Source organism: Danio rerio, chromosome 25, assembly GCF_049306965.1.
Source record: "Danio rerio strain Tuebingen ecotype United States chromosome 25, GRCz12tu, whole genome shotgun sequence".
Classification (NCBI taxonomy): Eukaryota; Metazoa; Chordata; class Actinopteri; order Cypriniformes; family Danionidae; genus Danio; species Danio rerio.
The window spans coordinates 6660394-6673363 of NC_133200.1; the positions used below are offsets into that span (position 1 = coordinate 6660394).

Here is a 12970-nt window from a genome sequence, read left to right on the forward strand (position 1 = left end):
TCTTGTGGTGACCAGCTCGTGACGTTGCACAAAACCACGCCCCTCACGCGTCTGTTTACAGAAGTACAGCAGAAAATTCCGTCTTCCGCTTTGCGATCATGTAGTTTACACTCGTAATTCTTTGATTATAAATATTAATATGCCTCGACAGTCTCGTGAGGATACAGAACCTCTGCTATCGTCCGCTAATAATGAGGAAGACGGTAAAAATGCACCTTTTTTTTGTAAAACACGTATAATGGAACTGGATTGTGTTGTGAAATGTTTACAGTATTTAAGTTTTGGATATTGTGATCGTGTTAAAGATGACTACAGTGTTGAAACAGACTCTATTTTACCATTAAATCTGGTGACTTGTGCACGAGAATTGATATGCAATAAAGTACTATGGTAATACCATGGCACTCTGATATACATGTCAAAACAAATATATTCATCACCAAATATAATATAATAATTAATCAACACATATAATATAGTTACCATATATAATTGTTAATATTTCTTTACTAGTGGGTGGGTGCAGGACACTAGTTAATATATGCAAATAAGTATAGAGGTAAATTATGACATAGTTGAAATCAGAATTATTAAACCCCCTAATGATTTTTTTCTTTTTTTTAATTTCAGATAGAATAAAAGCAGTTTTAAATTTTTTAAAAAACTTTTTAAGGTCATAATTATTAGCCCCTTTAAGCTATATTTTTTTCTCGATAGTTTACAGAACAAACCATCGTTATACAATAACTCGCCTAACTGCCCTAACCTGCCTAGTTAACCCATTTAACCTAGTTAAGCCTTCAAATGTCACTTTAAGCTGTATAGAAGTGTCTTGAAAAATATCTGGTCAAATATTCTGTTGTCATCATGGCAAAGATAAAATAAATCAGTAATTAGCAATAAGTTATTAAAACTATTATGCTTAGAAATGTGCTATAAAAATCTACTCTCTGCAGAAATTTTGGAAAAAATAAACAGGTGGGCTAATAATTTACGGGGGCGAATAATTCTGACTTTAACTGTATTATAAACAAAAAATCTTTATACAATAGATTAAAAAGTTGTCTCAATGGTTGTCACTGAGGTCCAACAAAATACTGAGATATAACAGGCCTCTAGCTAGCCTGACACAAGAGGTGGTTCTTTTTTTCTTAAAAAAATTGACCTTTTTGCAGTTATTCGCCTCATTTTCTATTTAATTATGAGATTTAAATGCTCCATTTAGTGACATTTTAAGGACTATTTTTAGCTGGATTAGCTTGTCACATGGTCATCATAACCACACTTTTTGATGTACCAAAAATATTTCCTAAATATTTACAATAAAAAAATATGACAAATATTTATTTTTAATTTTATTTCATTTTCTTGTCGGCTTAGTCCCTTTATTAATTGGGGGTCGCCACAGCGGAATTAACCGCAAACTTATCCAGCTAGTTTTTTTACGCAGCGGATGCCCTTCCAGCTGCAACCCATCTCTGGGTTGTGGGCTGTGGCGACCTCTGAAATAGAGACTAAGTCGAAGGAAAACTAATGAAGGAAGTTGCTAATACCATAGTACTCTAATATACAATATATCATTTAATAATTCATCAGTATATTTAATATTGATACCATATATGACTAGAATTGCGGGTGCAGAACACCAAACTTCATTTATGCAAATGACCTTTTTAAGTAAACTCTGAAAAAAGTTAAAAAACAGTTGGCTCAAAGGCTGTCATTAAGGTCCAACAATATACTGAGAGTTATGTAAATAATTTGTTATTGAAAACATACCTCTGTTTTGCCCTAAAAAGAGACAATTTCATATGTAAATGCTTTATAAATCAGCCTATATTATTACATTAATTAGAACAAGTCTATTAAATGATGCATACGCCAACACAGGACTGTTTTGCTGATGTTAAGCTGCTAATAAATGTTTCTGTCGTTCAGATGAGCAGGCGTCCTGCAGAAAGAAACTTACATATGAGGAGGCTGTTGAGAAAGCAGGTAAACTCAACTCAATCATATTCTTCCATCATGTTTTCCACATCATACGAATGTCCAGATGCAGTGGTCAGCTCATGTTTCTCTCTCTGTGTGTGTGTGTGTGTGTGTGAGCAGGGTTTGGTCTCTTCCATTGGCTGCTGTTGGTAGTCTGTGGATGGGCAAACGCCAGCGATGCGGTGGAGATCCTGTGTGTGTCGTTCCTGCTGCCCACGGCCCGCTGTGATCTCCAGCTCAGCTCGGCCGACATGGGCATCCTCACTGCCAGCATCTTTCTAGGTTAGAATCTGTCCTGCTTCTGACTCCATGTTTGATTCACAATAATAATATTAAAGTCGGTGAGGATAAAAGTAATATTAAAGTAACAATAGCAACAGGGATATTAATAATAATGGAGGTAGTGTCAATAATAATAATGATATTATATATAGCCAACATACAGTTGAAGTCAGAATGATTAGCCCATCAGTCTATGGATGTCAGTGGTTTCTTAATTCCAACATTCTTCAAACTATCTTATTTTGTGTTCAATTATAAAAGTTTTGATTTTTGCATGAACTTTCCCTTTAAAGCATGCCACAAATCCAATTCGTTCGCTGTTTGGTTGAACTTTGGAGTGTATTTGTGTGAAAACTGCAGTGTCATGCTCTCGGTTTCATACTTAACTGACCCAGTGATTAAATCTGCTGACTTTAGCGTGTCTTTGTTGCGCCGATCATGTGTTGAGTAAGATAGTGTGTGTTCTCCTGCAGGGATGATGGTGGGCGGTTGTGTTTGGGGGTTTCTGGCTGATCGCAGAGGAAGGCGGAGCGTCCTGGTGGTTTCTCTGGCTGTCAATGGCACATTCGGGGCGGTGGCCAGTTTGGCACCAGCTTTCTGGCTCTTTCTGCTCTTGCGGTTCTTCAGTGGAGTCGGGTAATACTAACATGCCGATACTGTTTTTTTTTTACATGCACAGTGACATCACAAAAATGACATGAATGCGTCTGTGTCTCAATGTCAGGGTCGGCGGCTCCATTCCTGTCATCTTCTCCTATTTTTCGGAGTTTCAGCCGTGTTTGCGGAGGGGGGCGATGATTAGTGCTCTGGCAACCTTCTGGATGGCTGGAAATATTTTAGCTGCAGGTAAAAAAAAAATCATAGTTTGAGAGAGAAGCACCTGTGAAATAAAGAGTGAAGAAGACCATAATCTGTATCCAAAAATAGATGAAATTATTAAAGTCATAACTGACATGCAGACCAAATACAAAAATTACATAGACTTGTGCTGGGAAATGATTAATCATGATTAATCACACTTAAAGGTCCATGAAACCCCCTCTTTCAGTTCAAGTCTACCTCAGAACTTTTTCAAAAAATGCTCCATGATGGGCGTGGAGCTCTGCGGGCAGAGGGAGGAGTGGGCGTGGCCAGCAGAGCAGGGGAGAAAGAGGGGAGCGAACAGCTGTTGTCAGTCGGCTCACAAAATGAGACACAAACCGTGAGAAGACGCATGATTTTATAGTTTACAAAGTTAAAATGCAAAGAAATAAACAGCGATTTAATGCCCTGCTACATATTATGGGTTATTCGTAATTTCTTATAATATTTACACATAAGTGGCGACCTCTGAAATAGAGACTAAGCCAAAGGAAAATGAATGAATAAATGAATGTACACACATAACTCCAATTTGTTATATAATTATAAAGATAATCATGTTTATAGAAACACTGTAAATGAGAAGGACTTCTCTCATCCTGAATCCCGGGTCTATTGCTGACACAGTGAAGCAGTGCTCTTGCCCTGTCTATTTCAACCATTAACCGCGCCGGTAACCTGGAGATTTTAAACATAGGCGAACACAGCAGCACGGATACAGGTGATGTGTCTGAATGAAAGACAAAGGGCTCTATTTTGACGGTCCATGCGCAGAGCGCAAAACGCAGGGCGCAAACGCTTTCAGGGCGTGTCAGAACGCATTTTTGCTAATTTAAGGACGTAAAAATCCGCCTTGCGCCATGGCGCATGATCTAAAAGGGTTGAGTTTATTTTCTTAATGAGTTATAGGTGTGTTTTGAGAATAAACCAATTAGAGTCTCATCTTCCATTACATTTAAGAGCCAGCTGCGTCGCGCCATAAGCGCATTTTGACGTAAAGTAAGTTCACTTTCGCTTTTGCTCTCGTGGATAGGGAAACCTTTACGCACAGACATTAGTTAGCCTATAAATAATTAATTTCGTCTGTTAAGCGCAAAGATTTGTTTCAAAACTGTTTCTAAATTCATTTCTAATTTCCAGCAAACGAATAAATGAACAATAATAACCAAGTGTGGTCAAAATACTGAGTTATTTCCAAATACACCTGCCATGCCCCATATGGTGTAAAATTTGACAGGTGGACAAATCTAAACTTGTTTTTAATAAAACAAATATAAATATGGATATAATAAATAATACTGCTAATAATAATAACATTATACAAAAGCAAGGTTTTTAAATTATCATGTAGGCTAGAAATTAATATGTTTTGTAATATTTTAATCATTTATATTTATATCCTATATATATCCTTATTTTATATATATATATATATATATATATATATATATATATATATATATATATATATATATATATATATATATATATATATATATATCCTTATATATATATCCTTATATATATGTCCTTATATATATATGTATATATGATATTATATATTTTTCATATGTAAAGATATTTGCGTATTGCTCTGCATCTTGTTTGTAGTGTGTAAGCCAGGCGCACTTTGCGCCAGACAATAGACCGACTTTGTTCTGGTCTAAAGATCAGACTATTTTCAGTTTCTCAAAATAGCAACGCGCCAAAACACGCCTGCTTTTTTAGACCAGAACGCCTATGGGCGCACATTTGAGCGCAAATGCATTTGCTATTTAAACAGCGTGGCGCAACACCTCAAAATGACCCTTGCACCGAGCTAAAAGTAGCAAAAGAGTATTGCGCCGCGCCTTGCGCCACATTACGCTGGGTGTATGATAGGGCCCAAAGTCTGCCAATCTCCAATTCTCGTACTGCTCTCCCGATAAAAATGTTTGCTGCAAACCAACAGCGTTGCTGTATAGGCCCTGACAGCATCACAGAGAAAGAAATGCAACAAACTCCGAGGATCATGGAAACCCAAACACATACGACCCCTGCCGTATGCAACCGTGGTCTCACCCAGTCATTTGGTCTCACGGCTTGGCAGGTCAGAAAGCATGTGCTCTCATGAATAATTAAGAAGCAGGGTCTTCTCATTGGATAAGAAAACTCTGCTATGAATAATAATGAGAGACCGACGCATCATCACTCCATTAGCAGATTTGAGCTACAGTACGTCACCGATTTTGATCCCGTCCCTAAAATCATTTTAAACCCGGAAGATGAAATTAGCTGACAAAAGCTCAAAATTATCCAGTTTTGCCCACAATTAAAGCTGACAGGTGCTAACACTCTCTTAACTGATGCTCAACACACACAAATCTGTTAAAATCTCGAAAAAAGTACTTGAGGGTTTCGGGAACCTTTATAATAAAGGCTAATATCTGCATAATATATGTGTGTGTGTGATATGTATTTGTAATATGTATATATACAGTTGAAGTCAGAAATATTAGCCCCCCTAAATTTTTTGCCCCGTGTTTATTTTTCCCCTATTTCTGTTTAACAGAGAGAATTTTTTTAACACATTTCTAAGCATAATAGTTTTAATACCTCATCTCTAATAACTGACTGATTTTAATAATAATAATATTGACTTTAAAATATTTTTAAAAAAATTAAAAGCCGCTTTTCTTCTAGCCGAAATAAAACAAATAAGACTTTCTCCGGAAGAACAAATATTATCAGACAAACTGTGAAAATTGCTTTGCTCTGTTAAACATCATTTGGGAAATATTTAAAAAATATTTAAAAAATAATAAAAAATAAATATGTATATGATATTATTATTAGTATTGATTTTAAAATATATGTTGTGTCCAGGTGTGGCGTGGCTGGTGATTCCCAGGACATCTTTGAATGCTGACTGGGGCTGGTTGGATTTTCAGAGCTGGCGTCTTTTTGTGGTCCTCTGCTCGATTCCCAGTCTGTCATCAGCACTGATTTTTAGACTCTTCATGCCGGAGAGCCCAAAGTTCCTCATGGAGGTTTAGAACAACTCAAATCCTAAATGAATTGAAATTTGAACCATATGTTGTAAATAATCAATGTATCAAGTTATAGCTCTATGGCATGTACAGTTGAAGTCAGAATTATTAGCCCCCATTTGAATTGTTTTTTCTTTATTAAATATTTCCCAAATGATGTTTAACACAGCAAGGACATTTTCACAGTATGTCTGATAATATTTTTTTATTTTTGAGAAAGTCTTATTTGTTTTAATTCGGCTTGATTAAAAGCAGTTTTAAATTTTTAAAACTCATTTCAAGGTCAATATTATTAGCCCCTTTGAGCTATATTTTTTCAACATAATAGTTTTAATAACTCATCTCTAATAATGGATTTATTTTATCTTTGCCATGATGACTGTAAATAATATTTTACTAGATATTTTTCAAGACACTTCTATACAGCTCAAAGGGCAATTTAAAGAATTAACTAGGGTAAATAAGTTAGTTAGTTAGTCAGGGTAATTAGGCAAATCTTTGTACAACAATGGAAAAAAAATTTGCTTAAAGGGGCTAATAATATTGACCTTAAAATGGTGTTTAAAAAATTAAAAACTGCTCTTATTCTAGCCAAAATAAAACCAAAATTACTTTCTCCAGAAGAAAAAATATTATCGGAACTATTGTGAAAATATCCTTGCTCTGTTAAACATAATGGGAAATATTTAAAAAAGAGAAAAAAACTAAGGGGGGCTAATAATTCTGACTTCAACGGTATGTCTCTCCATCACAGGCCGGACGTGAGATGGAGGCTTTGACTGTGTTCCAGAAGATATACAAACTGAACAACAGAGGTGCCACAAAACCATTTCCTGTGAGCCCATTTCCTCTTTCCCACCCTTCATACCTAATTATTATGGTTTTTCCTTTCATGAAAATGAGTTTGTGTTAACAGGTATCAGGGCTCATGATCAGACCTAAAGATGATGAAGTGAAAAACAGACCCAGCCACAGCAGCTCAAGATCACAGCGCTTCATCAATCAGCTCACACAGGTTCACTTGTTATGTTATCATTATATTATATTATATTATATTATATTATATTATATTATATTATATTATATTATATTATATTATATTATATTATATTATATTATATAAAAACTATTAATTGTAGACATGAAGTATTGTTGTTCTTCTACAGGCTCTGGTCCCGCTGAAACAGCTGTTTGTCAGACCGCTGGCTTCCAGAAGTGTCGTTCTGGTGATCATCTTTTTCTGCATCTCATTTGGGTACTAAACTACATTTAAGACTTAATAAGCTAAATATTCTACTAATCCAGAGCTTATTTTCTCTGAAAACCACTTGTAATTTTAGTCAAGTTGTCTCTTTTCTGATTGGCTAATGTTTCATACGGTCGGATTTTTTCTAGATTTATATCTGCCATGTGGTTCATCATTATGTAAATGAGCTCTTTTCTGATTGGCTAACTATAACACAGGCTGTTTGTTGTTATTGTGCCTTTTTTCCTATACCTTTAAGATATCAGGATTTATATATGTCATGCTGTATATCATTATTTAAATTAGCTCTTTTTTGATTGGCTAATCCCAATACAGGCAATTTTTTTTTGTTACTGTTCCTTTAAGACTTTAATATGCAAAATCAGCTTGTTTCTGATTGGCTTTTCATACAGCATTTTGCTACTATACCTTTAAAATATCAAAATTTCTATATGCCATGCTGTATATCATTATGTAAATTAGCTCTTTTCTAATTGGCTAACCACAATGCAGGCTGTTTTTGGTACTGTTCCTTAAGCTTTATATTCTACATCACTACTTTAATATGTAAATGAGCTTGCTTCTGATTGGCTTACTTTTCACACAGTCTTTTCCCTGCTACTATACCTTTAAGATATCTGGATTTAGGATATCATAGATTTATTCTGCCATGTTGTATATAATTATTTAAATAAGTTCTTTTCTGATTGGCTAATAACAATGCAGGCAGTTTTTTTTCGTACTGTCCCTTTAAGAGTTTATGTTTCACATTATTACTTTAATATGTAAATGAGATTGGTACTGATTGTCTTACCTTTCTCACAGTCTTTTTTTGCTACTCTACCTTTAAGATATCTGGATATATATCTGCCATGTTGTACATCATTATGTAAATGAGCTCTTCTCTGATTGGCTAACCGCAACATAGGCTGTTATGTTGTAAAGTTTGTTCTACATTACTTTAATATTTAAATGACTTCTGTTCTGATTGGCTTTCTTTTCACATAGTCTTTTTTGCTACTATACCTTTAAGATCACCATGTTGTACATCGATATATAAATGAGCTTTTTTCTGATTGGCTAACCACAACATTGGTTGTTTTTTGTTACTGTTCCTATAAGATTTATATACATTACTACTTCAATATGTAAATGAGCTTAGTTCTGATTGGCTTACATTTCACAGTCTGTGTTTGTCTACTATATCTAGATTTATATTACAGGCTTTTTGTTAGTATCTTTTTAGCTACAATACCTTAAATATATATGTATTTATATTGCCATGCTGTATATCATTATGTAAATGAGCTCTTTTCTGATTTGCTATCCAGATGTTTTGATTAGCTAGCTTCATGTTAAATGACGCAAATTCTGACTGAGTATGATTATATGACGTGCAGGTATTATGGGTTATGGATGTGGTTTCCGGAGCTTTTCAAGAGGGCAGAAGATGGAGGTTCTCCATGTGCAAACATGTCTCGTGCCCAAAACGCAGAGAACGAAAAGTGCTATCCAGTCAAAACCGCAGGTTAACGTTACTAAAATCATTTTTGAAATGTGTTTATTTTATTAAGTCATCATATTTATGTATTTTGCTTGCTTTACAGTGTACATGGAGGGGTTTATAACGGCGGCTTCAAACTTGCCAGGAAACATCTTCACTATTCTCCTCATGGACAGAATCGGCGGGAAAATCCTTTTGTGTTCGTACAGTTATCTTCCCGCTTAAAATATTCCAAATACAATTACAGAAATCCTGTCAATGAGGAGTCTAAACTGATTTTATTTGTCTAAGTATCCAAAGCACAGGATTTAAAGGCTCCGCCCTCTTCTGGAAAGTGGCCGGGGAGAAGCAGCTCATTTACATTTAAAGAGACGCACACTAAAATTGTGTTTCTGCTTTTTTAACACTCAAATTAGGGCATTTACAGCATGGTGTATTACATTACTATGATAATTTGAGCTGAAACTATTCTGGAGACAATATTACACCTTTAATGTTTGCAAAATAGTAAACAACCAATAAAGTACAACAGGTCCACACTTATGTTTTTTTTTTTCTCCGTTCGCAGCCGTTAGTTTGCTGGTGTCCGGCGTGAGTGTGTTCGTCATTTACGTGGTGAAGACTAAAACTCAGAGTCTGATCGTGTCCTGTGTGTTCAGTGGTGTTTCTGTCATCTCCTGGAACGCTCTGGATGTCGTGGGGACAGAACTTTACCCTACACAACTACGGTAAACACCAGAATTGAGAGATTATAGTGCAATATGCAGGGCAGCCGTTTACACTTTTGGGAATAATTAGGTCAAAAATCAATTTAAAGCAGTAATATTGTAAAACTCTAATACAATTTATAGCAATTTATGTGTTTATTTAAATATATTGTTATTGATAACGCAATTCTAAATGTAATAAAAGCGTTTTTGTTGTGTATTAAAAATATTTCAATTGTAAACATATGCAAAGAATGTACAATAGTGTTAAAAACATCAGAAAGAATGCAAAAGAGTGATAAAAACACTAAAGAATGACCTTGATTATCATCTCTGCCGTGCAGCTCCTCGGCTCTGGGGGTCTTCACTGGAGTGGGTCGAGTGGCAGCCATCATGGGCAATGTGGTTTTCGGGCAGCTGGTGGACTCGAGCTGTGCCGTTCCTCTGCTGATGGTGTGTGTGCTCCTGCTGGCGGGAGGACTGGCAGCTCTGTGGCTGCCTCAAACTAAACAGACTCAACTCACATGATGCACACACACACACACACACATAGGCATTAAAAGAGATACAGTTGAAGTCAAAAGGATTAGCCTTCCTGTAAATTATTTTGTCTTCAAATATTTCCCAAATGATGTTTAACACAGCAAGGAATTTTTCAGAGTATTTCCTAGAATATTTTTTCTTCTGGAGAAAGTCTTATTTGTTTTATTTCGGCTAGAATAAAAGCAGTTCTTAATTTAAAAAAAAACAATTTTAAGGTCAAAATTATTAGCCCCCTTCAGTTATATTTTTTAACTCTCCAGAACAAACCAACGACTTGCCTTATTACTCTAACTTCCCTAATTAACCAAGTTAAGCCTTTAAATGTCACTTTAAGCTCAATACTAGTATCTTGAAAAATATCTAGTAATACATTATGTACTGTCATCATGGCAAAGATAAAATAAATCAGTTAATAAAACTATTATGTTTAGAATTGTGTGGAAAAAATCTTAAACAGAAAATATACAGTAGGGCTGATAATTCAACTTCAACTGTACGGTAGTTCACCTAAAACTAAAAGCATGTCATCTTTTACTCAGCCTTCACTTGTTTTGAGTTTCTCTCTTCCGATGAAGATACTTTGAAAAATGTCAGAATACGGTAACCCAGTGGTTCTCAAACTTTTTTTTTATCAAGTACCACCTCAGAAAAAAAATTGTCACTCCAAGTACCACCAAAAATTAGCAGTATTGAAATACAGTACCATAGTAGGCCCAGTAAAGCAGCTACAACTCTGCAGTTAAAAAAATGTGGCTGATTACCTCAGAAATATAGGCTATATGTCATAAACGGCATATTATATACATCATTTTTGATACATTTTTAAATGTGTGTAGCATATACATGACATATTTCATTCCTTCGCGTACCACTAGAAGGAAGCCTGCGTACCACTAGTGGTACACGTACCACTGCGGTAACCAATGACATCAATAGTAGGGAAGTCCATCCGTACTATGGAAGTCAATATTAACAGATTTCCAACATTTATATCTTCTTAAATGTTTAACTGAAGAAAGAAACTCATAAAGGTTTGGAAACACATGAGGGAGAGTAAATATTGAGTACATTTTCATTTTTGGCTGAACAATCCAAGTCAAGCCAAACGTGTGATTCTGGGAGCAAAAACTCCAAACCAAAGATTTTGACATGTTGCAGTTTTGCACCTTGAGAAGTCGGACCACAAAGAATTTTGTAATGCTGATTTTATGTGTCAAAATGGTACAGTCTTTGAATATGGTAAAATGCTGTGAGTAATGTGCAGCTTGAATCATTATCTTAAAGGGATAGTTCACCCATATTGAAAATTTGCTGGTAATTTACTCACCATCAGGCCATTCTTAATTCACTAAAGAAGATTTTTAGCTGAAACTGTGATTATTGATGATTTATAAAATGTAAGTCATTGATTAAATACACTTTGATAAAAAAACACATACAAGCAAAGCAAAGATAATACATGTGCAAGAAACATAATGATAGCCATTCATTTTGTTTCCATCCCCAAAAATCTCTCTCTCCTCTTGGATGGCCTGAGGGTAAAGAAATTATCAGTGAATAATTAGTGAACCACCCACTAGTGATCATCTCTCCTTCATTAGCATAGGACGTTAGTCTTGTTTGTGAATCTGCCACTATGCTGACACACAGGTATTTGTAGCTCCGCCCAAAAGCCTAAAAGTGGCTGTTTCAGAGAGTTACAAAACATTACCTGTGTGGTATTTGAGCTGAAACTTCGCATAGACACTCTATGGACATCAGAGACTCATTTTATATCTTGTAATAAGAGGCATAATAGGTGCTTTTAAAGAAATTTTATACATTTATAATCAATAATTACTTTTTTTAACAACCATTTTGATGATTTTACAAAATGTTTCTGTATATTTGACTGAATCAACTCGTTTTGTAGCACTTTATTGTTTGCACACTGAAATAAATGAACATCCAGCTGACGTCTGATGCTTTAACATCTTTATTTAGTCTGATATGAACATTTGTAATTAACCATGGCGATACTTGCAGAGCAATGAGGTAGAGACTTTGAAACCCTAAAAAGCGGCTGCATAAAGGCAACGAGGAAGAGATGAAGCTCTTTGGCACGGCTTGAGTGAGAAACCAGAGCGACACACATTAATATGATTAAAATAATAATTAATACTAATAATAAAAATAATTAAATAATAATTCATACGATTTAAAGTATTGTGTTATTTATTTTGAAATATTATGAAATAAATTCGTAAATAAGCCATGGCAAATTGAATGTATTACAGTTTAGTATATTTATCTTCGGCCCACAGCGTTCAGTGCTATTTTGATTTTGGCGCTTCATATGTAAAAGTTTGGGCCCCCCAGGCCTAAATGGATGAACGGTTTTATTCACGTCACCTCATACTTCAGTTTCTCATCAAATCTTCTGACCAATCAGATGCACTTTAGTGTCTGACATGCCCCGCCCCTTTCAAGAAGCTTCTTATTTGCATTTCATTTGATGTGCTTGAGCTTAACCGGACTGCAGAGCGGTGATAAAAAGGGGAGGAGCTACTCTATGTGGTGTTTCAGTTAAGATTACGTCAAACATCGAATAGAAATGCACATTTTAAAGCACTTCATGGGCTTTTAAAGACGATTTTAAGGTGAAACTGTGTTTCTTGATGATTTATAAAATGCAAGTCATTGATATAGGGCACTTTGAGCGATTAAAAAAACACCAAACCTCTGGCTCCTGCTCATACATACTGAGCTCTTATGAAGAAAAATGATCAGTCTGTGCAAGAAACATTATAATGACACCCATTTATTTTGT

At 35.2% G+C, this 12970-nt stretch overlaps 1 protein-coding gene across 3 annotated transcripts; it reads left to right on the top strand.

The window, feature by feature from the left end:
• The first annotated feature begins 80 nt into the window (after positions 1-80).
• sv2 (synaptic vesicle glycoprotein 2) lies at positions 81-12113 on the top strand. Of its 3 annotated transcripts, none has more exons than XM_073942725.1 (13): positions 81-203; positions 1939-1995; positions 2110-2271; positions 2745-2907; positions 2996-3117; positions 5998-6210; positions 6871-6996; positions 7078-7176; positions 7328-7416; positions 8808-8935; positions 9015-9110; positions 9480-9639; positions 9963-12113. In XM_073942725.1, exons 7-13 carry the CDS (start codon positions 6928-6930, stop codon positions 10144-10146), a joined length of 825 nt encoding a protein of 274 aa, XP_073798826.1. In that variant the 5' UTR covers positions 81-203; positions 1939-1995; positions 2110-2271; positions 2745-2907; positions 2996-3117; positions 5998-6210; positions 6871-6927; the 3' UTR covers positions 10147-12113. The 3 variants fall into 3 exon arrangements, with proteins under 3 accessions (XP_073798826.1, XP_009296040.2, XP_009296041.2); XM_009297765.4 differs by having other exon boundaries at positions 5998-6161; positions 6916-6996; XM_009297766.4 differs by having other exon boundaries at positions 5998-6080; positions 6916-6996.
• The last annotated feature ends 857 nt before the right edge of the window (positions 12114-12970 follow it).